At 44.4% G+C, this 27,631-nt stretch overlaps 1 protein-coding gene across 1 annotated transcript; it reads left to right on the top strand.

Annotated features, from left to right (window-relative positions):
• The first annotated feature begins 386 nt into the window (after positions 1-386).
• CDS1 (CDP-diacylglycerol synthase 1) lies at positions 387-22,412 on the top strand. The gene is made up of 13 exons (XM_088521945.1): positions 387-482; positions 6,204-6,331; positions 7,641-7,737; positions 9,258-9,355; positions 11,311-11,450; positions 12,823-12,881; positions 14,535-14,617; positions 16,384-16,471; positions 16,749-16,817; positions 17,405-17,557; positions 19,835-19,954; positions 21,276-21,379; positions 22,277-22,412. Exons 1-13 carry the CDS (start codon positions 387-389, stop codon positions 22,404-22,406), a joined length of 1,365 nt encoding a protein of 454 aa, XP_088378071.1. The 3' UTR covers positions 22,407-22,412.
• Positions 22,413-27,631: the final 5,219 nt, after the last annotated feature.

Genomic DNA, 27,631 nt, shown 5'->3' with positions numbered 1-27,631 from the left:
GGTAGGGACGACGCTGGGCGGCCGCCACAGCCACGAAATAACCGGCGCGCAGCAGCCGCTGGCCCCGCGGCGCCTGCCCGCCCTGCGCCAGCGCCCAACGGCCGCCCCAACGGCCGCCCAACGGCCGCCCGGCAGCGGGCAGGGCCGGCGCCGCCCCCTGCGCCGGGCGGGGCCGCGGGGCGGAGCGCCGGGGCGCACCTGGGCGACGCCGCCCGCGCCCCGCGCCCCAGCCGCGTCCCGGCCGCACGGGCCCGCGGGGCTGCCCCGCGCCCGCGACGAGGCGGCCAAGGGGAGCGGGCGCCCCTCGGCCGCAGGGGACCGCGCGCGGCTCCTGAGGGCAGGCGAGGCGCCGCCGCCGGCAGCCGGCGCGGGGCTGCCCGGGCGCGATGTCGGCGCGGCGGCGGCAGCAGCAGCGGGCGGCCGCCGCGGAGGAGCAGGAGCAGGAGGAGCGGCAGCGCGAGGCGGACGATGGCAGCGACAAGGTGGGCGGCGCGCGGCGGCCGTTGGGGGCGCGCGGGGCGGGGCGGGCGCGCGGGGCCGCCCCTGCCCCCCAGCGCCCTTCCCTCATGCCCTGGGCCGGGGGGGAGAGCGGAGCCCCGTCGGCGCCCTCCTGGGTCTAGGATATGTTTTTGGAGGTGGTGTCTTCAAATATATTTGTGTAAACATGTACGTATTGTATATGTGCGATAGAATTGCTGATGGTTGCTTCTGCGTGGCCATCCGCTTCCCCGGAGCCTCCCGAGGCCGCCTCTCCTCGCCTGGCTGAAGGAGCTGGGCCGGCTCCGCGGCAGCCGCTGGGCGAGAGCGACGTCGCCGTCGCGGCGAGGAAGGACCCGCTGCAGCTAAAGGCTGCCTCAGCGCTTCCCCAGCCTGTGGTTTATGGCTGTTCAAGCGATAGGCGCTCACCCTTGGCCTGCAAAGTGTGATGTTTCTGCTAGGGCAGGAGTTTTTCTTTTTTTTCTTTCCTGAAAGGCCGAGCCTATGCAGCGGGTTCATCACTGGCAAAACAGCCAGAGTGTTATTCTTTTGTTTGTCCCAGAGTTGAGGCTTAGCTGGACAAAAGCAGAGCGCCTCGCTCTGCTTTTGGTTGGCTGAATAAAAATAGCAGGACGCTTGCGTTTTGGTGGCTAGAAATAAGGCGAAGGGAATGCTCTTCCTGGTTGCTAACCAGAGTTGGAAGTACCTGGTGGAGGGCTCTTGAACTGGCCACTATTTAAATCCCCTTGGACTCCCCAGTTGTGGAGTCTGCCCTGTCCTGAAACTTGCTGCCAGGTTTCTATTCCTCGCTAAGGACCAAAATCCAGTAAGGGAGCATGTAGACTGTACTTATCCAGAGATGAAAGCTGACTTTTAAATATGCTTTCTTGGGGCAGTCTGCTTAACAACCTGTTTTCCTGTGCAGCTGTTGGGTTTTGCTTTATTCTGTAGGCAGAGGTTTTTTTCTGAGCACATTAGAATGTGTGTCGAGCCACCTACACTGAATTCTGCCTAGTCAAAGCCTGTACCCCTCTCAACACAAAAGGTCAGACCTAGAAATTACCGAGTTAGCTTTGATTTTCCTAGACGCTCCCCAGGGCGGAAGGTTTCCTGGAGGCTGCACTGTTGCTGTAGCACTTTGGCGGTCCAGGCAAGAAGAGCGTTTGGTTTGATTTCAGCTGATGCTGAATCAAAAGGACTTTCCTGTTGTGTAAGCACATGGGATGTTGGTGAAAATATAAAGAAAATCAAATTAAATATGCATGCAGTTATTACTTGAGCTATTAAAGGGGAGGAAGATTCTTTCTGCAGTGCAGAATACTTTCTCCCCAGCTCTTTTTTGGGTAGATTGTATGGAGGATCCTCCTTGTTCTTGTTACAGTTGTTTGACTTACCTGTGACCGATGGCCTTGGTGACACTTGATACTACTAACAAGTAGCATCAGGAAATACTTTGCATATTAAGCTCTCTTTAGTTCAGTTAGGCAACTGGGAAAATAAGACAGCACTTTGTGCTGGATTTGCCATCTGTGGGTCGTAGTTTAGGTCTCTGTTTTCAACCCAGGTACATAGCTAATGCGTGCTGTGGGTGATTTGGTGAGACATTTTGGTTCAGGTCTTCTGTTTAGTATTCACAGATACCACATTATACGTGTTCTTGGATGGTTAACTTTCCACTCTAACTATTTTCTGTTCTTACAGCATGTAGCTCCTTTTGCTCTTTTGAGATTAGTTATTTTGCATGGAACATATTTGGACTCGAAACTTGCCTTTTTGCCCACAATTTCTTTTCAGGATGGTCATGACACATTGGGTTGCCACTGCTTTTAAGTATGTAGCTCAGAAACTTCTTCATTCACTCTTCTTCATTCATAATGAAGCAGCAAGCTGAGATGTCTCCTATCTTGTGGAAACTGATTTATTCTGCTGATGGTGACCCAATTCTTTCAGTTTTCCATATACGTAATGGTGATGCACTTTAAAGCCCCTTGTTTACCAAAGCAGAGAGCTGTTCTTTGTCTGCCGAACAACTCCAAGGGCACTAAATATGTCTGGTGGCTTCTACTTTTTGGACTTTCAGTGCTGTTTTGAGTATGCAATCTGATATTTTTCACCACATGCTTACTGTATCCATATATGCTTCATTTTCCAGGGCATCGGAGTAGAGCAGTTGCAGTTTTCCCCCCTGATCTATGCAATTTCCTATTACAAACTCAAAATGTAGTTGTTAACTTTTATTTCAAAGTAAGTAGAAATTGCTCACTTGTTTTTGTACACATATGGTACACACGGTGTGAAGCTCTTTCCTGAAGGTCCTGAGCCTTGTTAGCCTTGGCACCTACCCCAGCTTGTAGAGCCGAGGACTTTCCGCAAAATTCCTGTAGACCTCCCACTTGCCCTGTAGAGCTTTGCAGTTTCACAAGTTTGCTCTTCCAGCACATGGATGTGTGATGTGCAGAGGTTAACTTTATAGGTTTTCCCTTTTTTTTTTCTTTTTTTTTTTTCTTTTTGGTCTGTGGCTGCTTGCCCTGTGCACCCCGTCTCCTAAGAAAGTCTGACCTAAACACCTGCGTGAAGATCCCGCTGCTCTTCCGAACACAGCGAGTAACTAGGTATTAAAATACCTAATGTGTAGAGGTTAGCCCAAGTTTTACAGATTGCTCTGGGTTTGTTTTCATTTTCCTCTTTAAATTTGCAGTGTTTGTACCCTCCTACTGGCAGGGAAGAAACACAGCTTTCAAATGCTTCAAAAATTTAGCATCTCTTGAACGTAGTTGGTGAGTTATTCCTGTTCTGCAGGGCGGTCGAAGAGTAGGACACCTGTTCTACTGCCAGGCCCTGGGGACAAGCAACTGCTTGTCTAGGGTAATTGTTAATTATTTGCCACCCAGAATCCCTGAGCAGTGTCTCTCCTGCAGGACAGAAGAGACTTCTGCGAAACGGAGCTTCCTGTGAATCTGTTACTAGATAAACTACTCAGCCCTGTGAAGCTGGGCTTGGGACTTTGGTCTTTGTTCTCTAAAACCTCATAAAGCCACTCGGAGCTAAATTAAAACCCCGATGGTGCCACTGGCTATAGTGGAGGATTAAAGCCCATCTCTGATGGATCTTTTACTTTTTTGTTTCATGTATTTATTTTGTAATAACTGAGAAGGGACCTGTTTAATCTTCACAGACTACTCTCATGCTGGTACAGGCATCGCAGCTAGCTGAAGGGCTAGCTCTTTGAATTTCTGATTTTTGTAAAATTTATTTTCGGAAGTGGTAGTGAATTCAGACTCGTGCAGGTAGAAAATGGTCTATAGGTTTCAGTCTTTGCTTCCATATATGCCATTATTTTCTCTCACTTTGTGTTTTTACATATCCAGCTGTAATTGATGGAATAAGAAGGTGGGTTTCGTTATTCAGGATGATTTATATCGTGACTTCAGGGAAAGATATTGAGGTACATCTAACTAAATAGACTACCAGGTGATCCAAGTGAACTATTGTAGAAGTTATAGAGCTTGTAGCAGAGCAGAAGAGTGGATGATGGAGAAGAAAACTAAAGCTTATAGAACAAAATGACCCAAAATAAATTCTTTTGCATGCTAAATTTTTCACAACTGTTGTTGGAAAATGCTTGTCTTAATTTTCTCAGCTGCTCACCTGCAGGTGATTCTGCATTTACCGGGGAAAACCAGACATGTATTTGTCACCTATTCCTTATTGTGTTCTAAAAATAAAAATCCAGTCCTGGCAGGTCATTGCTACAACTGGAGTAACAAGAACAATTCTGGTGCGTGGTTCACGTAGCGCGTGTTAATTGTTGTGCTGAGCATGTGTGGCATTAGGAGCTGTAGAACAAGAATTAAGACGTGTGTTTCTGTCCACAGGAAGACAGGTTGACATGTCTGTTTTTCTGCGTGACTACATGGCTCTGTTCTGGTAGCTGGTATGAAGTAGCAAAGAGCAAGAAGTTTATATGGGAGCTACAGCGAGGCAGTTGCCCTGCTTCTCTGGCTCTTAGAGAGGCCTGGGGTGAACAAAAAGAGAATTAAATACATCATTCGTGTGACACACACTGTCACCTACCACTAGGGAATGGTAGAGAAAAATGAAAATATGCTGGATCAAACATTTAATTTGGAGTTGGGGCTGAAAGGCTGTTGCGTCTTGTAAAACATAACGACTTCTGTGGTTTCCATTTAACCTTTGAAAACCTTGCAGTGCGTGTGTTGAAAGCCGCAGTATTTCAGTGCCAGCCCCTGCCAGCTCCTTGTTGTTCCCGTGTGTTCAACATGGCCTGAACCTGGAAAGCAGGAACAGGGAGGGCTGCTTGCTTTCATGCTAAACCCCAAACTGCACGTATGACTGCTGAGGTTCATGGCTAATCAATCTCTTTTTTTTTTTTAAAAAAAACACACAGTTCTTATTTGCAAGAGAAAGACTTGCCTCTCAGTGCTTGGGTTGGAACTACATTGTGCTGCAAAAGGCAATTAACTAGTTTATATCAACAACTTCCTCCTTGGCTTCTGACTTTGCAAATGAGCTTCCTTATTCCTGAAATGCTTGTGGCCAGTATAGCAATTAAGTGGCAAATCAAGTGTTCAAGGTCATTTTTGAGGTCAGTTAACAACAGGAAGTTAAAGATAGTTGCTAGCTTATTCCCCACTGGTTAATGTGGGAAATTTAAAGCTTAAATTTAAAGCTTAAAGTGGCAAAATGTACTAAGTTGTGCTTGTTCAGCTTCAGCAGTGAGAAAGAAGAACAAGGTTGATGTAGTCCAGCTGCTTTATTCCTCTTTTTCACTTTGTATTTAGATGAACTTCAGAAGAAATATCCTTTTCAGAAACTTTACTGGGGAGAGAGTTGACCTTAATCACAAGGCACCTTACTGAGCAGATAATTTAACTATGCAACACCTCATCTGCAGTAGATATTTTTACATTGTTTTTGATTAAGACAAATTATTGAAGAGATGGCCAGAATTTGCGTGGTATATTTTTAATAGGAGTGTAAAATAAATACTGCATGTAATTTAAGTCATATATTGTTTTAGCCTGTGTAAAACACCACCTTCACAGAATCACAGAATGGTTGATGCTGAAAGGGACCTCTGGAGATCAGCAAGTCTAACCCCATAATATGTTTTTCTTTTGTGAAAATGAAAATCCAGGTTTGACCGGGGGGACTTTTCAAGCTGTAAAATTACTAGTTGTTGGATAGGTATTTTGAGACCTGGTGTGCACAGAGACACAACTACTGACTTGGTTTAGAGTGTGGGTTGTTTTTTTTATGTATTTATTGCCTTTCTTAACTGTAGAGGTTTAAGAGATGCAGAAGGGGTTAACCTTGTTTACTAAAAGGAAGTGGCTGAAGGAAAATCCCTGTTGGACCCCAGCGGGTGGGCTCGGATGCCCGGAGCAGCCACACGCTGGGCAGGGCCCTGCAGCACCCTGGCCAGCTCCCAGCCCTCCGCTGCACCCAGGCACCCTAAAAAACACCCTAAAATGCATCATAACCCCCCGCTCCCAACGCCGTCTCCCCAGCATAGCCCCATCCTTTGCAGTTCTCCGAGTATAGATTCGGTCATTGACTTTGGGCAGTCAGGTGCCAAGATGGCCATGTGGGAATTATTAGTGCCGAACGCAATGCCTGCGATTCTGAATACTCTTTTCTGATGCAATAACTAACATCCCTGTGTTTTCTTATTATTTTTTTGTTTTGTTTCTTTTTTGCCCCAGGAAGTGGATTTGGATGAAAGGTTTGGAGAGTTGGATCTCAGAAATGATTCAGACGTTCCTGATGTTCCCCCATCAACAGATACCACTCCAGAAATCCTCAAAAGGGCACTGTCAGGCTTGTCCGCCAGGTATAGAACAACAAACAAGTTCTCAAATTTGAGAGCTGAGAAGTAAAATTATTACAGATTGTATTATAGTTTTAATTTCCACATGACACTCATAAAAATTGAAAATTATTTAAAATCATAATTGATTTATTTATGCTTGAATAGCCCTTTTTATTTGATTTATATTTGTGTTATTTCATGTTTATATAGGACATAATACCTAAAGACTGCCCACTGCATGCATTTCTATACAGATCATTGAAATTATTTCAGCTTATTTCAGCATTTGTGATTGTTTCCTTTAAGCATTGCCATAAAATAAGCTAAAGAATATTAATTGGGTTTGACTTCCAGAAAATGTGTTTCTGTGTGGTTGTAATACACTGGCTTCATCCATTCAGCCTTAATCAGAGGTTATTTGTGAAAGGAAAAGAAGTGAAAATTCTGCCTGCTGAACTTTGTGGGTTTTTGACAGCTTTTCCATTTACTTGCAACTTTTTATTATTATTATTTTTTAAGTTAAATACAACATATTTCTCACCTGTACGCCATCTTAATTTTTTTTCTTGCATCTTTGTCTTTTCAAACCTTGTTTTCTAACCCCCACCCTTATTCACAGGGATTTAAGGGGTAGCAAATTGTGTGTGTGGTTATACAATTAGGTAAAGAGATACTTATGGTGATCATCATATTCATGGAGGCTAATGGATAAAATTCCAGTTGCATTTCTCCTGTTCATTATAGTTGTAGTTTCTTTAAATGCAGAGCATTTCCTTGGTCATGGCTATCAGCATTTCTTGGTTTTTCAGTAATCCAATGGGAGCTTGTCCATGTGGGATACATTATATATGGAAGAACTAGCTCAAAAGACTAATACTGTATCCTGCATCCTTGATGTTTACCTCAGGAAATCAGTATACAATTTATTACATACCTGAGTCTTGCAGAAGCCAGCAGACAGACCTACAAATCCAGTGTAGGGTAAAATTCCCAAGCCCTTGTTTGAAAAACTGACCTCAAATTGGTGTCTCTAACAGTAATGGGAAATGAAATTTGTTTTTCACTTGTACAGTGTCTAATATGTTCTCTTTTTGAATTTTCCTGGAGCCTTTTGTTCATCATGGAGGAACAATATTACTGACCTTGATTTCTTTCGCTGAATTATTTTGTTTACTTGGATGTTTGGTTAGTTCTGGTTTTTTTTGCTGTGGGTTTTATTAAATAAGCAAGAAATTTTGTGGAATTACCGCAGTTTATTATCCAATTAGTCAAGGAAGTCACCTTTGTTTTAATTTATAACTGGTTGCTTTTTATTCTCGTATTTTTATAGATGGAAAAACTGGTGGATTCGGGGAATTCTAACTCTAGCTATGATTTTGATGTTTTTTCTAATCATATACCTGGGGTCATTTATGCTGATGCTTCTGGTAAGTTTGTTTGAATGTGTTCTAACCTCTTCATTTATTACATGTAAAACACTTGTCGTGTATCAACTGCACAGCCATTGAGAAAACCTTTGCCTTTTGTTTATTTGCACAGAAATATCTGTGGAAAACACTGAACAGAACCGAATTTGGACTTTGTGTTTAAATGGCATCTTCTGTGCTTCAATCGCTTATTTTAAATAGGCTTTAAGTCTGGGAACTTTAACAGTTTTTACCTTCAAGTTTATTAAGCTACTCTCATCCATTTGCTTGCCCAGTTTCTACCACTTTGTTTTTTGAAGTTTGTTTTTTATTTTTCTTTTCCCCGTTTTTGGTGCTGAGGAAAGCTGGCAGCTCTTGTCTGTTAGCTGCCACTTGTCTTGAAGGGCTTTCCTCAGTCATCTTCCTGCTTTTGGCTTTGGGTTTTCTGGAAAACAGAGCCAGATCTGCCCCTGAGGTACAGATGTAAAATACATTTTTAGGTTGTGAAGTGAACAAATACCACAATAATAGTGTTCATATAGCCTGTCTACTTTTTTTTTTAATGTTGTTTTATAGACTACTAAAGAATTAAGGATGGGGGAGCATGTATATCTATATTTATCTATAAATATATATATATATAATCTATATATACTCCCCTATCCCAATTCTTACTTTAATAGTCTGTAACACTCCCAGAATGGTGACAACTGGAACAAAAAGGAAGTCCGCTTGTGTTTCCATATATTAATGGCATAAATGGCATACTGTAAGATTCCTTGTGGTTTTGCTTATGCCTGCAGTTGAACCAGAAAGCAGTTAGAAACCATACACACTCACGCATCTCTTGCACCCTGCTGTTTCTAAGTCAGGACGTGGTGACCCGCCTGGGGACTGGGGCTGGGCCAAACTGGCAGACAGGCCTTTGGAGGCCCAGCCTGGCAGCAGGTCCTCCCGGCATAGAAGGGAATGGATCAGCAAAAGCAAGGGAAGGCAGTGGATGGTGTGACGCCCAGACCTCCCCTGGACAAGCTTTGCTTCCAATCACCAGTGCTCATTAGCAGCATTAGGCATGCTGCTAATGAGACGCTTGCAAGTCGAAGACCTGGGTGTCCAAATTGTGTTGCATTTTTCCCTTTGATACTGTAGATGCCTTTTAAACTAAACGAAAAAATTAATCTTAGCCAAAAGAACTAGAGGAGCCTATATTATTTTTTTTTACAGGAGATGCTTCTGACTTGCCACTGTCCAACTGTTTTAATGAAGAAAAGTCCTGAGCTTTCCCTTGTTTAATGACTGAAGCCATACAGCTAGCCCAGCATTCCTTTTCTCAGCGTGCCTCATGCTTTTAGTTTTGGGGGAGGTCTTAAAGAAAGCTTTTGTTTGCCTTGACCTCTCTTTGAAATTGTCTGAGGTCTATGTGGAATTTCAGTTCACAATAATTTTAATGCAGGTTGCAGTATTCCTTACTGCCTCAAAGGCCAGCTACAGTACAGCTATGTAATTCATTCTTTCTCTTAATTTTTTTTTTTTTTTTTTAGGTCTTAAGCATCCAAGTGAAGTGTTTCCATGAAATCATTACTATAGGTTACAGAGTCTATCACTCCTATGACTTGCCGTGGTTTAGATCCCTAAGTTGGTGAGTAGCAAGCAAGAGATTTGAAATATAAACCTTGGTAGTCTTCATATCCCCCTGTGGTGGCAGGACAGCTTGGTAGGAAATGTGCAGAGCTAAACCCTGACATTTCTCTCTTGATGCAGTATTCTGCAATTGTCTTCCATTTGTGAGCTGGGACTAGTCAGTGGCCCTTCTACTACTTTGATGTTTGTTTTCCTGTTGTAAATATACATATATGTCTGCATACCTATATACTTTAATAGAAATTGAGCACATACATGCTATCTAAAAATGATTTTTAGCCAAATACTTACCTAATTTGCATTACCTGCACTGCTTTGGCTCCTTGGCAATTAATCCTGCATAAGAAATAAATTGAATAAGTACCTAAAACTTGAAAGGCTTTTTTGCGTGCGCGCGCACATACGCAGAGACACACACAAACTCAGAAAAAGTAATATAATAATGTATAACTTTAAATCCTTTCCAGTTTTGTGCTTTTAATCACAAGACTGCATGAATACAGAAGTGTTGTGGGATCTGCTGAAAGTGAGAAGACCTGGAAAATTCCAAATATTTGTGACTATGTGCTATTTATGCACAGCTGAATAGAACCAGGGAAATTACCTCTGCTTCTGAGGAGAAATAAAGGCTTTTGGTTCGAGTGAGCATTATAGGGAGGTACAGGACACATGCAGTATCTGAAATGCATGAGGACATGATTCTTCGGTCTTGTCTCATGTTTATTGTTTGTTTGTTTTATATAAATTGACACATCTAAGCTATTCCCTGACTCTTACTCTACTGCTTCTTGAGTTCTAGAAGCAATTCTCTTGTGGCAAGGGGTGGATTCCTGCTGTTAGCTCTCCGTAAACCCTCCTCAGTTCCCTGCTTGTTGCTTCCTGCAGGTCTGTTGCCTGCTTTATCTTGTGGCCTCTGGATCTACAGCTAGAGCAAAACTGGGCTTGGATGATTCATCTGCCTTGCCAGTATTTTTAGGAGAGGTGGAAACCGCTGCTTTGTCTCCTTGCTCCATTAACCACCATTATCGGTGGGCTGCTATCGGTGAAACTCGGAATCAACTCCGATGTATTGGCTAAATCAAAGCTCCTTTCAGTGTTGCCCCTGAGAGTAAATAGTGAGACATTTCAGTGAGCTGAAAGAATCCTGTTACTGGAGCTGTTGGGCATGTTCAAAGATGTGCAGCCTTGAAAGATGAGCTTAGCATCTATGGGATGCCGAGGGGAATAAGCAGTGAGCACTGCCTTGTCCAAGGATGCCCAGTCACCCAGGCCATCTTAAGTTGCAGCTTCTTAGGGTCCGTGCCTCACCTCAGTGATAAGCTAAGAAGTATGTTCCTTGGGTGTATCTTTTCCTGGTTTTGGATGTAGGGTTTCTTTTCTGCTGCTTTCGCATTTGAGCATCTGAAGTGGCTTAACCCTTGACTGAATATACTACTTTGCAGATCCTTCAGAAATAGTTGTCTTACAACTGCCTTATAAAACTGTTGTAGAGCCTCAGAGTGTTAATTGTGCAAGTACTTTCTGTATGCTTGCAGGGCAGCAACCACACGTTATGCTTTTTATGCAGTATACAGGGAAAAATGTGCAGACTTGTTTGTATGGGTAGTGCTCGGTACTTGCTCCGACATTCAGTGATCAAAAGCCACAAAAGACTTGAATAGGTGTGGAGTATTCAACACTGTAACTCAGTATGAAAGTGTTGCTCAGGTTGTATCCATCTTCAAAATTGGCCTTTTTTTAATGCAAGTTGCTTTGGAAGAACTAAATCGCAAGAACTGACTTGTCAGAGGAGGAAGAAGTAAAAAAGACTTGATTTATATTTATCTCATATTTTATCACAGTATTTTCCAATTTACTATTTTTCTATATCTTTTTAAAGAACAGCATTAAAAGATTTACCTTTTTTTTTAAAAAAAAAAAAAAAAAAGCCTGTGTGTCTGTTGTATGTTACAGGTACTTCTTGCTGTGCGTGAACTACTTTTTTTATGGAGAGACTGTAGCTGATTACTTTGCTACATTTGTCCAGAGAAGAGAGCAGCTTCAATTCCTAATTCGTTACCACAGGTTTATATCTTTCGCACTCTATTTGGCGGGTAAGTGTAAGAATTCAGAGATGAGAGAACATTGTGCTGCGTTTGTTTCTGTAGGGTGGATGTGAAAAAGCTCCCCTCATACTCTACAGCTTTTCCTGCTTTCACTTCTTTCTACAGTTTGTGATCATTTTTCCATTTCTTTTCTTGTGAAAAGATTAATCCAAATTTCACATTCACTGAGAAGAAGGTAGCATAAAAACGTAGATGCAAGTCAAGCTAATACTGCTCGTTAGCAGTCAGCATAAGTTTCTTCTGATAGCTTAGGGACTGGGCTCAATACTTCAATTTAGGGTAGTACTATAATGTACATGAAGAGTTTTTAGTGTGAATGGCATCCACGGAGATGTCTTGCAGGTTTAATTGCTCTGCTGGAACGAAGCTTTATTGTGCAAGTGTCCTGCCAGCTCTGCAGGAATAAGATGTTCTTCTAGATTTGAAATTTGTTTTGCAAAGCACCTGAAGCTTTCTCTGGTCTGCAAGATAATTCTGACAGTGTAGCACTGATAAATTTTCCTCACTTTCCAGAGAGAGAATATTTTTAAAAACTTCTCCCCTAGGAAAAAAAAAAAAAAGGCATCTGTCCTCTGGCTTCTTGCTTTTTGAACAAGTAGTTATAATCTACAGAAATGCAATTAAAATATCTTTAAGTCAGCTGAAGACAAAGGTGAGCCTACTGGACACGAGAGCTGGGCCTGAGCCCGAGACAGAGTTTTATTTCTCACCCCGCAACTGGTCTCACTGGAGGGTGTTGGCCAAGTTGCTTCAGATTTTCCGTCAGTAAAACAGGAATAACAATTCCAGCTTCCTTTCTTTTAACTACCCGCTCAGGTGAGGTGTTGCCCAAGAGGGGAGTATTAGGGGAGCTGGCTGTTGCTGCAGCGGAGCTGGTGCATTTCTCAATGTGTAACTGCTGCTGGGTGGGGGCACAGGTGGGACAGTGCAAGCACCCGGCGTGGTTGCTCTGCATCGCAGGAACTCCCCAGCGCCTGCACCTCTCGCTTGTGCTGCCTGCAAGCAGAGGGGTTCTGGGCCCAGGGTATGGCATTCCTAGCTTACTGCCTTTAAAAACAAGCTTCTTGACCTCTGCTTTTGAATAACTCTTAAAGGTGGTTGTCTCCTGCCCTAAAAAGTGATGGCTATGATGGGGCTTTAACTGTTAAGGTAATGAAAGGGACATGGTTACTAATGTTAATGAATGCCTTCTAATGAGAATAAGTCATCCTGTATATCCACTGACTGAAGAGAAGCAAATGGCCCTAAAAGTTAAGGGAAAGATATAACAAAGATATAAGATATAACAGGAAAGGAATTCCTGTTATATCCCGGTAATTAAATACAAGTCTGTGCAAATTACCCCTGCTTTGTTTTACAGGTTTCTGCATGTTTGTTTTGAGTTTAGTGAAGAAACATTATCGCCTGCAGTTTTACATGGTGTGTATCACCACCCGCTTCCCCGCGGCCGCTTGGGTTGTTCTGGGAATCAGTAGAATATCTCATGTCCTTATCTTCATAAAATAGCTTGGAAGACAGGAGGAAAAGAGATGCTCAACTCTCAGTAATGTGAATTCAAGGCCTCTTGGTCTGTTCAGGTTCTCTTCACCTTGTTTACTGATATTTCACAACATGTCATTTCTCAGTGAATAAAAGCTATAACTTGCGAGGTCCCACATATAGAGAATGTGACACTTCTACTTATGGTAATAGGCTGCTACTTTTCTTTTATTGTATATTCTGGTATTATATTCTGCTGGGCCTGGATGGATTATCAGTCTGTTAAACTGATTTTGTCCTCTGAGAAAAAGCCTAGTAGATAAATAAGAGCTGGAGCCTCTCTCCTCTAGGTATCTAATATAACAAAAGTCCCAGGACTGCAACCAGTTTCTGTAGCACTTTAATTGGTGTTTTACCATTGAGGATTCCCAGTTATTGGCTAGGACCTGGCTGAGCACTTTAACCATGTAAAAAGCAGTTTCTCAGAAGAATTTCCCCTGCTTGCTGGGAAAACTCACTTGTCGGGGAGAGGCCATTTTCTAAGAAATACAGTCTCCTAAGGTGCCAAATACACCTCTTCAAATTGGCACAAGGGAGATACATGAATTCCCTCCTTTTCTCCCTGCTCCTCCTGAAAGAGGAAGGCAGAAAGAAAATCTGGTGTCAAGTCACATGTCTCATGAGCCAATAAAATCAATAGCCATTTGATTTTTAACTACTACTCCAAAACTCATGCGTTGATAACAGAAATTTTGCTGTGGAGATGCTTTAATTAACCAGCAGACCAGGCGTTTCAGAAAGCTTGGGGCTGTTCTGGCAGCCCTTTGAGCCTTCTCAGGCTTTCATAACTGGAAGTAGATCTGGGCTGCCACTGCAAAGCTCCTGTGGGAACTAAACCCCAGCACATTCCGAGTGTTAAATAGCCTCTGAAGTTTAGGGTGGTTAACTTAAGTGATCACAGGAAAAATAACCGCTCTTGATTTCAAAGTTCCTGGAAAATAAAGTCTTAATGTAGAAGCTCTTTTGGCACTTCCTTCAGCGTGCACTGCTGCTACAGCATGAACACCATGTGCATGTGTTAATAAAGGGGAGACTGATGCCTTCAGCAACCACACACACAGGAGTTACCCTTTTTCTTTCTGCTAGTCCAAACCTTAGGAATTTCGTGTCTCACAAGAGGGCGGGTATTCTGTCGCGAGATTCCATGTTGGTGTAGCATGACGTTCATGAGTTCTTCACTGCCATTTCAACGTTAACACTAACTTGTCTACTACACCTATATACAGAATATCACTTTGCCTGCCATTTCTTTGTTTCTTTCATGCCGAAGGTTTGTCTTACTAAATCAGATCTCAAACTGCACGTTGAAAATAAATAAAAATTCTTGGTGAAGATAAATGATGGCGGGAGGGGGGAAATCTTCTCGAGTTTGTCAGTGTTTTGTGTTGGGAAGTCGCTGCCTGGTGCTGTCCTGTGCGCACCGCCGGCTCCCTGGCCGTGTCCTCTGCAGCTCCGGGCTTGGCTGTACCAGGGGGGAGCGGGGGGGACTGATGTGTGTTTGCACTAACTGTTGTGTTGTTGCATTGTTAACAGTTCGCATGGACTCATGTCACTTTGCTGATCACTGTAACTCAATCTCATCTTGTCATCCAAAATCTGTTTGAAGGCATGATCTGGTAAGGGGACGGCACTAAACTGGTTCACAGTTGCGTTGCGTTGCAGGGTCGGTGCTTTTACACAGTGAATAATCGCGAAAACGGTGAAATCGGCACCAAGCAAAGGAGCGTTCGTGCCGGGGGAACTGCGGGGCGTGGGGAGCAGGAGGCGAAGGACGAGGGGCAGGATGCAGAAACCTCCTCAACCAGGCAGCCAGCAGTACAGAGGGCACAGAGCAACTGCCTAATCCCCTTGCAGGACCAGGGGTGCTTGCCTGCACAGTGAGCTGTTTTTCATAGTATTTTGTTAGACAGGAGTACAAGCGAAGATGGATTTTTTTGGAATTTCGAAATGCCTGAATACCCAACAGTTCTCTGGGAATCATTTGTGAGCTTTGGTTTGCTCAGTGCTCTGGGGGTTGAGCTCTTTCACTGGGGCCGTTAAGTCTGGCTGGAAGCAAACTGCATCCTCACAGAGATTTTAAACATCAAAAAGCTCTGATTTTTCCCAATATCTTTTAAAATGTGAGCTTATTTCAGCAAGCAACCAATGTAATTTTAGCAAGCAAAGCATCATAGAATGCTAGTGTTATACCACTCGTCCTGTTTAAATGGAGTTCACCTAAAGTAATAGTAGGCAGCCCTTTCCTGCCACATTTCAGGAGTCTCTTGAGCCAAGACTTGTATTGTAGAATGGGGGAATTCTGACTATGGGCTTCCCTTAGTTCCATATGTTCAAATCAATTCAAATTGCTTTAAAAAATTTATAGGTTTAAATATGGGATGTTGTTTGGTCATCTTGATGCCCGCATCCAGCTATATTCAGCTGTGAGGATGCAAGTAAAGTCAGTTTCTCAGAAGTGTACCACATGGGGTAGATTTCCTCACCCCTTACTTCAAAAAGAAGAGTTCCAATTATTGGTTGAGAAATCCAGTACAAGTATGTGGAAGAAAATCTGTGTTCTTACAAGTACCTAATATTTTATATACCCCGTTTTATTTTCCTGATGCATTTTTAACTGTGGGGCTTGTTGCAGAAAAGTTGTGCTTGCAGTTGGAAACACAAATCAAAGCCTTTGGTCGGGTTCAAGGGTTCTTATATAAACATTTTTTTTTCTCCATAGAAATCTTGCTCACGTGCCAAAACCTGAACCTTGCCAGTTTACTATTTTTTATTTTAATTTCAGCTACTATTGCATGAGGTAGTTAGGCAGCTTGTCACAAAATCTTAACTTAGCTCATTAATCCATCTCGGCTTTGGAAAGGGGAAAAGAGAAGCTGACAGACTTGGGTTAGAAACGCAGATGCCCTCCACGTTCAGGCAGCAGGGATTTGCATTAAGAAAGCTAATGCAGGCTGCCTCAAACTACTAATTTAAGGCAAAAGGAAAGGAAAAGAAACTTCATTTGTTTAGACTTCGCTGAACTGTGTTATAAGGAGTTAACTTGCATTAATATGTATTTATTTCTGTTGCTTTCTTCATAACTGTAGTATGAGCGGTCAAGTCCGATAGAAGATGTCAGCCCATTCATGCTTAAGTTTGTTTGCCAAAATCGGATTTTATACCTTGAATTAATGTGGATCCCTACCAGTCTTGACTGGCTGAATATTAAAAGCAGTAGAGCTAAATATGTTGCATGTGGGGCAACTACTAGTTGAGCAGAGCATGAAACCTGTTTTTAAAAATAAACATTTCCTGAACAAAAATGCTGTTGTATAAATTTTAAGTTTTAAACTGTGGCAACTTTTTTTTTTTTTTCCCTGAAACTCTCTATATTTCTGTATAGGTTTCTGGTTCCAATTTCAAGTGTCATTTGCAATGATATTACTGCTTACATTTTTGGCTTCTTCTTTGGCAGAACTCCATTAATCAAGGTATTTATTTCATTTTTAGTTTACAGTATTTGCTTTATTTCTCCAGCAATATATTTATGGAATACTTTTAGATGTATTGAATGTTAGACATAGTTGATAAAAATAAAGTAGTTTCTCCCGTTTCTAAAGATTCATAAATGGATCTTCAGCTGGTGACGTCCGTTATTTCACAGATACCTTTGAAAACCCAAGTAGATCAATTTTGGTAAATGAGATCCAGAAAAATAAAATAAAAGCCCACTTTATTGATACAATTGTGTTGTCTGTTTTTGCTTAGTTGTCCCCCAAAAAGACCTGGGAAGGATTCATTGGAGGCTTCTTTTCTACAGTGGTATTTGGATTTATTGTAAGTAACCAAAGGGTTTTCTTTAAACAACTTCTCTCTTACTGCTGGAGTTATTTTATCTATTAGTTGCTTCTCTATCTTTTAATTGCATCTCTTTGATTGCATTATTCATCTTTCTAAAATGACATTTTTGTGTTACGTACTTCATGGTATGAATTCTTCTGGTAGGATACTCGTAGGTTTAGACAGGTGGTTTAAACTGATGATGTGCTTACAAAAAAATAACAACATTAAGTAGCTGCTCTGACCTGTAACTTATTGCCAAGGCCAGTAGAATTTATTCTAATTGGAAAGTAAACTATAAAGAAATAACAAGTCATTGATGGTGGCTAATGTTCTGGGATTTCTTTTATTTATAATGCAGAAATGGAAAGTAAATGCAAACATGAGATAAGAAAATCAAGCTGGGATTCAAGTATTCAGTGCCCATGCTTGCCTGATCTGTTGAGACATTCTCTAACCTGGAGAAGTGTCTCTTACCACAGGGATTTTTCATTATCCTTGGCTTGACGTCTCCAGGCCATCCATTACAGCCTCATTCTGACTTTAACAACAAACGCGTATTTCTCCTCCTCTTTTGCTTTCAGTTTTCCTATTTTTTGGCTCAGCATCAGTACTTTGTTTGCCCAGTGGAATATAATAGTGAAACCAACAGATTTGTGACGGAGTGTGAACCTTCAGAGCTCTTCCAGATGAAGAAGTACTCGGTGCCACCGCTGCTTCAGGCTGTGTTGGGATGGGTAAGGAAACAGCAAGGCTTTAGTTAACACTGAAACTGCATTTCCCAGTTTAAACTTTTTGCTAGGCCTTTTTTTAGAAAGGTTTACACTGGGCAGGCTTGGAAGGGTAAGGCCAGAATCAGTGCTGTGGGCCTGTGTGTGGCACTCTGCAAGAACAGCCAGTATCTGCTGTGCTAAATGCAGCAGAGGTTTGTCCGGGCCCAGGTTAACAGGCTCTGAGGACTTCACTCATTTGCAGCTGCTGGACTGGATTTATTTTGTCAAATAGCACCTTGTAGGTTAACTTCTGCCACTACTTCTGTGCTGGCTGAAAAAGATTCTTGACACTAATTCCACATCATTTCGTCACCCACCCTTCTCATTGCACCCAGTTCACAAGTTCTTCCAGGTGGGCTGTCTCCTTCCCTGTCAGGAAGCAGGTCTGCAGTCATGGCACTAGCAAAAGCGGCACTTCCTGCGTCACAGACTCTAGAGGAACTCGGCCGGGAAGAGGATGCCTAGCAGGAGTAAAAGAGTCTCTCATAGCTTTTCCTTTAGGGCAAAGAGGAGATGATAAACACAGAACCCGCTTGGTAGCAATTCCTCTTCTGCGTGTCCATGGGTTCAGCACAGAGAATGAGTAGAGAACACCAAGCAGGACCGCAGACATTGCCCGTGTTTAGCTTTAATATCTCACGGGGAAAGTCCATTGGGTTGTGGTAACAAGCCCCAGGTTCAGGTAGGTGTTGTAGTATTCCCTTGCAAAAACTGAAGACTAAAGGGAATGTATGGCTACAGTTGCTTTTTCTTAAAAGCAAATCTACATCTAAAAGAAGCTCTAGTTCACTCTGGATGAGAGCATCATTATTCAGAGAACTGAGGTTGTGGGGCTGCTGATTTAGTTACAAGCTTAATAAAAAGACTTTCATAATGTGAACTGAGCAAAGAGCAGCATCCTATTTTGTCCAGCTCTGCTGTGCCTTTCAGTAAAGGACAAGGGGAAGAGAATGTGACCCAGCTCTAGGATAGTTTAACAGGTGTCAGTTAACCCTAGAAAAGATGATAGTTTCCCATGCTCTATTGGCTCCGTTTGGCCAAACTCTGAGAAGCTTTGAGGACAAAATCAGTTTTACCACTTAATTTGACTTTTTTTTTTTCCCAATTCACTTATTTCTGCAACGACCCTTTTTTCCATTATTCAGCTGCTGATGTTCTCTCTCAGAATTATAGCAGGGTGTCAGCCTGGGAGACTTCTTGCTTGGTGTAAGACATGTTGAGCCTTGTGCTTTTCCCAGCAAAATAACCTTCTTAATATGCCAAGTCAACACAAGTTTTCCATTTGACCACATGACTAGTTAGCCCCAACCAAACTTGGCTCGAAATTGCTGCCCAGAATATTTGCAAAGATAGGTGGTGTTGGCTGTGATGCAAACTGGAGTGCAAGATTTGGGAATTCCCAACCACAGCTCAGGGAAGAGACAGTACTCCCCCAAAGGCAGAACTTAGTGTCACTGCCTTGGAAGTGCTCAAAGGTGAGTTGAGCAAAAAAATTACCTACCTTGTTTCTAATCTGTCAGGAAGGAAGGCAGGTGCCTGCTGGCAGGGAAATCTTTCCACTCTGCAAGTACTTAAGAGATCAAAACAAACTTGAAGTCTGTGGACAAGACGAAGGGAACAGTATGTGTTCAAATGCAAAGGCAGAAGTATTAATGGAGGCAAAGCTTTTATTTCTTTATTTCTTGCTATTATGGTGTAAGTGTCAGCATGGGAAATTGATGCTAAATTCACATCTGTCTCCTGAGACCACTTGAGTGACTGTGATAGTGAGTTGAGTGAAGGTGAACAGTTTGCTTAGAGCATTCAGCCACTTAGTCTTCAGAATTATCTAGGAAATTGTGGAAAGTTCCTTTCTCTGCAGGAAATGCAAGATGCCAGGAAGGAAACTGGATAAGCAGAGCAAGTGAAGGCTTAGAGTCCCATTGTGTGTTATAAAGCTAGTGATTATATATAGATATATATATACACACACACACACATATATATATATATTTGTTTAACTAATGGATTGTCCACAGAATACAACATTTATCCAGACTGTTTGACTGTTCCAGCAGCCCTGCACGCTCCATGCTGTTCCCGTAAACCTGCCTTCAGCAGTAGTCTCCAATGTATCTGCACTCTTCCTTTCTGTAAAGTATTACCCTCTCTCAGGAAAGCCGGGTGCTCGAAGGTACTTAAGCTGAAATGTCTGCAATCTTGGAACCTTTTGAAAGACTTTGCTTGCTATTTGCCTTGCAGGAGTCGGTCAATATGTACCCGTTTCAGATGCACAGCATTGCGTTGGCAACGTTTGCCTCTCTAATTGGCCCATTTGGAGGATTCTTTGCAAGTGGATTTAAAAGAGCTTTCAAAATCAAGGTGAGTACTCCCTCCTGGGAGCTGCTTTTGCTTTGGTTGTCCTCTTCGAGCTATGTGGGGGGTTGAGATTATTGATTGCAGTGATATTGCATAGTCTTCCTAGTAAGATGAGATGCTGAGGTTCTTTATTAGCTTGAGTAGCAGGACTTTGTTTTATCAGATGTTTCTGCATATTATTCTTAAAACTCTGTAATCAACGTAGGACTCAGTGTTGGCAATTTAGTACTTTATTTTCATATTTTCATTGATACTCACTCTTCCAAATCATGGGTCAGAAGTGCTCTTGGCAAACAAGATGTGATATTGCAAGTTTTGTAAGCTGAACGGTGACCTGTGGCCACCTGGCAGTCGCTTACCGCAGTTTTCCCTTCAAGTGCTGGCTGCGCGTCTTGTACCGACATACTGGTGTCCACGCGGATGGAGACGTGTCGGGCTCCTCGAGGCGAGGACGTTTGGCCACCTTGCTGCAGTTTGTGTCCTGCTGCTAAGCCTGGGTGCTCCCTGTGTGCAGCAGTTTTGGCACATGCTTTGCAGGGAGGCCTGCGGACCCTCCTCTGCGCGGTGCTTCCTTACGGGGGCTCCCGCTTGCTCCCTGCACCCGTGCGTGCTCGATGCTCGCGCTGCTCCGGAGGCACTTGGCTGCCTGCAGCCTCGCGTGCTGCCCTGCCAGAGCAGCAGAGAAATCTGGGTATCATAATACCAGAGAATCTGGGTATCATAAATATGTCTTTTGAGTCTTGTTTGCATCAGAAATTTTTCAAAGTGATAAATATTTTTTTCCCTACTTAGTTTTGCTTAAGTATATTTATATTACATGCCTGTTTCATGCTTTTGAATGATGTTTGCCAGGAGGTCAATGAAAAGCAGGCAGGTGAATTGGCAACAGAATTTTCAAAGAGGGTGTTAAACAGCAAACAGAATTGTCAGGTTGCCACTTCTCTTGCCAATACCAGTTCCTGGGGCAGCCACTGGAGGACCAAGCAGTAGCAGTGTTTTAGTAGTTTGCTGCTGCGTAGGCAGCGAACAGGAGCAGCCCCTGAGGAGGTTTGCTGGTTCCGGTACCGACACGCGCCCAGACTGGGTCCTGGCAAGGCCGCCCCAGACCTGCTGCTGGCTCCTGGCGGCGCTGTGGCCAGGGCTCTTCATCCCTTGACCCTCTTCTCGCCCCGAGCTCGTGGTGGGGCTGGCGCTGAGGCGGGCCTGGCGCGCAAGGCGGTGGCTGCGCGGGGCCCGTGTGCGGCTGTGCCTGCGGGGCAGGAGCGCCGCTCCCCACCAGCGCTCACCGGGACCTTCTCTTTCCCCCCATCCCCACCCCTGACAGGATTTTGCTGACACGATCCCTGGGCACGGCGGGATCATGGATCGCTTCGACTGCCAGTACCTCATGGCCACTTTTGTCCATGTCTACATCACCAGTTTCATACGGTACGTACGGGCCTTGGGCGATCCGACCTGCTTACACCCTTCTGGGAGCTGTTTCAAACTTCTCGCACGTGTCCTGTTCTGCACCGTTGACCTACCAAGGTTGTTTCTAGAACCTGATTTGCAGATCTGTTAATTACCTTTCTGTTTAAGATATGATGAATAAAGAGAGGATGCAACTTGTTGAAAATATTCCCCATCTTCCCTGGACCACACCAACTTCTAAGAAGAAATCCTTGGAATGATAGTAGTATTAAATCTGGTCTCGAGTTCCTTGGGGCAGGAGGTATCAGAATTCATAAATGCCCTTAATGTTTATAAATGCATACGGGTAAATAATTACTAGCTACTGAATTGGCCACAGATTCTTTGTCTCATATTCAGCCTAGCTTAAAAACTTCATCTATACATGTGCATATGACTAATTGAATGTAGTGGCTACCTGAAAATGAAGCTGAAAATGTTATTTAGAAAATTTTGGTTTAATTGTTGGGTTTCTTATCCGACCTGGCAAGCTTTTTATTTTGGCAAGACACAGCTTATCCTGCAACAGATATTAAAAAAAAATCTTTTTATGTGAATATTGTGATTTTAGTGACAAAGAATGAATCCGTGAATCTTCTGTTTGTCCTAAACCTTCTAGTTATCCCCACAGGCAGCAAACATGGGAAGTGCTTTCCTGCTTATGTTCAGACTCAGCTAGGGAGGGTATTTGCACAGTGGTGCTTGCTAAAGCACTTGAGCATCTTGAGGAAATTATTAGACTAAGCAAAGCTTTATTCTGGGGCCCCGGAGAAAGGAAAGAAAGTGTTTGAGAAAGAAAAAAAAGCAAGAGAAAAAAATAGAAGCTCTCTAAAAGTTGCTTTAGAACTGTTACTGATGAAATTTACTTTTTCATAGGGGTCCAAATCCCAGCAAACTGTTGAAGCAACTACTGATCCTTCAGCCAGAGCAGCAATTAGATGTCTATAAGACTCTGAAATCTCACCTGGTTGAAAAAGGGATCCTGCAGCCCTCTCTGAGAGGATAACTGGTCAGAACGAGGAGTGCAGGAAAACGCTGTTGCAGAGCCGGGGGTGGAAACGCGTCGCGACGTGCGCCGAGACGGGCAGCGCCGGAGGAGCAGCCCGCGGGCTGCAGGAGGGGTGTTTCCTTCCCGCAATCAGTGGGAGATCTGGGACTTCGCATAAGAACGCAGGAGATGTGGTACTCCTAACATAGCCAAAATGCTTGCAAAATAACCGTTCAGTTTCAGTGGGTTTCAGGAAATAAAATGAATGGCATCAGTCTTCCTACAGCACCCAGCTTGACAGGCTTCATCTTAAAACAAGCTAAAAAGGCAAAAACACAATTTATTTTAAATTGTCCGGGATTAGAGCCACAAACGTGGAAACAGTGAGACTGTACTGTCATGGAGATATTTATAGAACAAATTTTAATGAAATTTCCTCGATTCAGCTTTTGTTTTCAGTCAGTTCTGTCCTGCATGTCCCAGCAATGCTTGTTTGGTCTAAAATGCACCCTGAGGTATGCCATATCATTTGACAGCAGATCATCTTTTGCCTGCTCAAAGCAGTACTTACAGCTAGGCAAAGCCTGACTTCTAATATGTACTCATTTACTATGAAGGTTTAAACTCAGCTCGGTTTTTAATGAAATGGCTTCTCTTATGAAACCATTTCATGCTTCCAAGGGGGACGTGTCTTCACACTGGAGCTCCCTGGGTGCGGAGCTGCTATTTTCTGCTTTATGCTGTGGGTTATGAACAAGTGTGCGTGTCCACGAGTGGAGCTCCCCAGGCGAGATGGGGCAACCAGACACTTCTCCCAGCCAGGAAACTTGGCTTGGGGTTCTTGGTGTCCATGGGGGCACGGATTCAAGCCTGGTTCCTCGTGCCTCTTTCCTAACGTGCCGATAGGGGGGATTTTTCAAAGCACTTCGAAGTCCTGGGTTAAAAGTGAGGTTTAAGTGCTGTTTTATTTATGTGTTGTTCACTGAAGGGGGCAAACACTGACGTGATGAGTGTGCACTGTGCAGGGTGGGATGCCTGAGTCTTTGGTGCGTTACCATTTATTAAGACATGCAAGATCCTTGAGCAAACCTGGGCAGCAGTATGGGAGTGGGAATGAAGAATCTGTAGGGGAAGCAGCTATTCCATAGACTTTGTGGAACAAATGAGAGGAAGATTGATGTTCTTTAGTTCTCAAACATGGCTGTTTTCTAACTTTTTCTCATCATGTGACCTATTTTAATGCAAATTAAAACATAAAGTTTTTTTTTGAGATAATGAAAATTACTTTTATGAACAAGAAGCACAAATGTCCAAATTTTATTTTAGTGTGCTGTAAAGTAATACAATTTAATTTTTCAAGCTACTGTAAGTCTCCTTACAATGAACGTATTGATGCTGCATATGTTTGTGTGGGGAAGGGGTGTGTGTGTGGGTGTGTGTGTATAGATATATATATATAAATTAATGCTTATATATATGTTAAAGGTGAAAGTCTTAAATGGTTGGTGCTACATGAAGAGGAGGGAACATGGAGAAAATGACTAGGGCAGGTGACAGGTTGGGTCTGTCGCATCAGGGCTGGGTCTGTTTACGTGCGACGAGGCCCAGAGGCTGCTGCACCCTCTGCTTTGCACGTAGGCCAGATCCTGTGCGTGCGGCTGGTGGCAGAAAGGCAGTCCCAGACTTTGTCCCGAGAGGGAGATGAGGAACGTCTGCTCCCCTGGGGCATCTGACACGGTGCCAGTAACGCGGTTCCCATTGCGACCTCCTTGTGGCTCTGCGCTGAAGGAGCACTTGGAATAACAGTGTCAGCTCTGCAGAGCGTGAGCAGCGCCGCGGCCGCGGGGCCACCGCGCTTGTTAGCTGGCGGGACTCGAGTTTGCAACAACAGGAAGGGGAGACGGGAGCACTCCGTACGCGGGGAAAACAGCAGAGACGGTTGTGGTTGCGCACGGGACTTCGGCAAGCACTGGTGTTGGAACGAAGCAAAATGGAGCTGCGTGTAAAAAATTATATATAATATAAATAGGCAATTGTAACTCCCGAAACTTGAACTTTTTAGTGTAATTTTATAGCATGTATAATAAAGAAGTGAAAATATATTTTAGCATTTAATACAACAGAGCATTTGAATTTAATTGCTCTCTATTTGCACAGTAAATGGGACAAATGAAAGGTTCTGCTGGTCGAAGTTAAAAATTAATAAAAAAAAATACTTTTGAAGTCATTAATCTCTCTTTTTTTTTTTTTTTTTTTTTTCCTTCCCTTGAAAAAGGAATAGATTCCTGCTTTGTTAAGTTCAGGTGTAAATAAAAGTCAGCAGAGGTGACAACCGCTCTTGCTTGCTATGACATGGATTTACCACTCACTCATTCTTTAGTTCATACAGACAACAGGAGCAACAGGAAAGCTGAACTTTTACCACCAGGGCTGCTTTTCACTTGCACTTTTGTTCCAGGTTGCTGTAACTGCCTGTTGAGCAAAATATGTATACTCTGTAAATACTGTAAATGCTCTTAGTATATAATGTCTGTTTTAGTTTGATGGTTTCAATCTTTCATTGAAGCAAGCATTGTGAAAATAAAACCGGGAAAGAAAATCCTCTTGTTTTTGGCTTATTTGCATTTATTTCCTACAGCATTTACCATGCGTGGAGAATTCTTAATAAAAGTCATATTATTGCGTTTCTCTGAGTTGTGTTTATTTTATACCTCACTCAGTAGACTCCTGCAGGTTGCAGCCTCAGGATGCCCGTGTGCGTGTCCAGATGCACCTGGTTTCACGGTGACGGCCGCTCAGCGCTGCTGCCGCCTCCTCCCCAGGGTAACGTCCCAGGCTGCGTCCAGGATGCCAGGGGGCCCAGAGGGAGCATCCCTGCAACTGCTTCCTCCTTTTGGGGAAAAAGAGGGGAATTAGGTGATGAATTTTTTCCTGCTACCCAGCTAACACTTTGGGCTGTTGCAAAGAAACAGACAGTTTCTGTCTATAACAGCCCCAGAGCCTTATGGTGCAGTCCCTTGGTGCAGCCCCTTACTGGCACCTAGCAGAGGTGCAAATGTTCCCCCTTTCTGCAAGTAACTCCTCCAAGACAAAATGGGAATTCGGTTCCAGGCTTTAGCAGCTTCAAGCTGTGAAGCCTTCCCTGTGAAGGGAGCTGCAGCCAGAAGCAGGGAGCTACGGCTCCAGAAACAGGCTGCAATCCAGGCAACACCCACAGCCAGGTGCTGCTGCCTGTTGCAGCTCACGTCACTGTTAGTTCACTGCCTGTTTCACAGCCTGAACGCAGGATCTCACTGCTTGCTGCACGAGCCATAGCGACGCTTTCTGATCCCCAAAGGAATGGGGAGAGGGACTGATATTAGTAGAATGCTGTTAGCATTTTAGCAGGCACAGGCTCCTCCTCCACACACGAATGCGAAATGCCAACATAATCTGAGGGAGATAAAGCTGTAAAACATTAGCCCTGCTTAACTGCCACTCTTGCATGTAATCAGAGCGTTCTACAAGTCCTCTGAAATGCAGTGTGAAGCCTGATGTGGTTTCTAGCCTTCCTTTCTGCAGCTCGCTCTTCCCGGGCAGCTGTGAGCACCCAGCACCCAAAGCCGACAGCGAAGCTGCCGCAAGTCGCTGGCCTGCTCGGGTGCTGCTCGGGGTGGCTCTGAAACCGGCACCTCCGCAGAGGTGCTGAGGGCAAACAGGGTGGGCGGCTGCTCGTGTCTCGAAGGTGCCTCGAGGTCTGAGCGAAGGCCGAGCGCGTTTAGAGCAGGAGGGGATGTTCTCGCGTCTGCCGCAAGGTGCCGGCTCTGTCTTTGATCGCAGGAAACTCAGTCCTTGTGCTGCCTGGCCAGAATCGCGCACGCCTCTAAGGAAAACACAGCGAGAGCCCCAGCTCCCAAGCCAGGCTGGCACGACCCGCCCACGCACGGCTGATGGCCGGGCCGTGTGTGTGCACTGCGAGGGCGTGCGCGGCTCGGCACACTTGAACCTTGTTTCTGCCGTGAGACACCGTTGCACCAGAGCCGGGCGTCTCAGCCTGGGGCAGAAGTCACACGCAGGCCTGTGCTCTGGCCGGCTCCGCCAAAACAGCCTCCAGAGACAGGTGGCAGGCGGCCCAGGCGGGCGGCCCTGCCCTGCTGCGGGCGGACTTCCGGAGAGGGGACTTGCATTTGTTCAGAAGAAGAAAATTCCTACTGAAAAACAAAATAAATAATGTTCACATTGAATCTCTTTGCCTGAGTGTGGGTACCCTTTTCTTGATGCGCCCCTTGGAGTCAAGCCCCCCCTACACACACATACAGACTTGCACTAAAGTCGCTTTGCCCTGACTTACACCGGAGCCAAACAGGCACTGTTGCACCAGCAAACGGAAGGGTGAGAAACCATTTACCTCTCCACCTGTGTCACTAATTCCCTGCAGCAGCATTTGCCCCTCTCCCCTGGATCACTGGAAAAAAATTGAGCTTTCTTCTATAAACCTGGCTGGCAACACAAAAAGAGTTTGGGGAGTAGTAGGGACAGTTTAAATAGCGAGTGTCACTTGAAAGCAGCTTTCCCGGGTGAGCCCAACCGCAAAGTCCGTGACAACACAGTGTCTGCAACACACATTCGTGTCCCTCTCTGACCTGGTCTTAACCAAAGCAGCCCCTGTTATCCAAGGAAGGAGGCTTTGCTTTTCCCCCAGGCACTGAAGCGCCTCTGCCGGGGCGGCAGGACCGAGCGCCCACCCGGGCTCCAGCCACGCACCCAAGCAGGGCCGGGTGCCACTAGAGCTCCCCGCTGTTTGCAGCCGCCAGCTCAGCCCCAAACCTCACCCAGGCAGCGCCAGCGCCCCAGGCCCTGCAGCTCTTGCTGCCTTTAGTCTCCCCAGACAAGAAACCCACATTAGGAAAATACTTGTAAAAGTGCCTGGATGATGAAGGGCAAAACCATCCTCCTCCTCCTCAGTGTGCAGGCTTCTTCGGCTGCGTTCAAGCTTGTGCCACACGGGGAACCCAGCCCAAACCTAGAGCTGCCTCAGGGAAGCAGCGTGATGAGAGGAGGCTCTAAACAAGTTCCCCAGGAGGGGATGCCTGGGTCACGCGAGCAAGTTGATCAGAGAAAGAGAAGCCTGAAAAGGGAGATGCAAGAGACAAATTCGCAGGGGCCATTGCGAAGAGGACGATTTTAGGTGGGTCTCTGTATCTGAGAAGGGCTGCGATTAGATAGGACAAACCTGCCATTTCAGTGCAAAGAGTAACCCGGCC

This window comes from Tinamus guttatus, unplaced genomic scaffold, assembly GCF_059628265.1.
Source record: "Tinamus guttatus ecotype Peru unplaced genomic scaffold, ASM5962826v1 Tinamus_guttatus_pri_ptg000140l, whole genome shotgun sequence".
NCBI lineage: Eukaryota > Metazoa > Chordata > Aves > Tinamiformes > Tinamidae > Tinamus > Tinamus guttatus.
The sequence above is the reverse complement of the archived record's forward strand: the minus strand, read 5'-3'. Positions and strand labels throughout refer to the sequence as shown.

Excerpts from the sequence above, each read along its gene's own strand:
- CDS1 (XM_088521945.1), top strand. The coding sequence starts at position 387 with ATGTCGGCGCGGCGGCGGCAGCAGCAGCGGGCGGCCGCCGCGGAGGAG. Across the intron at positions 9,356-11,310 it reads TGGTTTAGATCCCTAAGTTG|GTACTTCTTGCTGTGCGTGA; the intron begins GTGAGTAGCAAG and ends TGTATGTTACAG. Across the intron at positions 21,380-22,276 it reads TACATCACCAGTTTCATACG|GGGTCCAAATCCCAGCAAAC; the intron begins GTACGTACGGGC and ends ACTTTTTCATAG.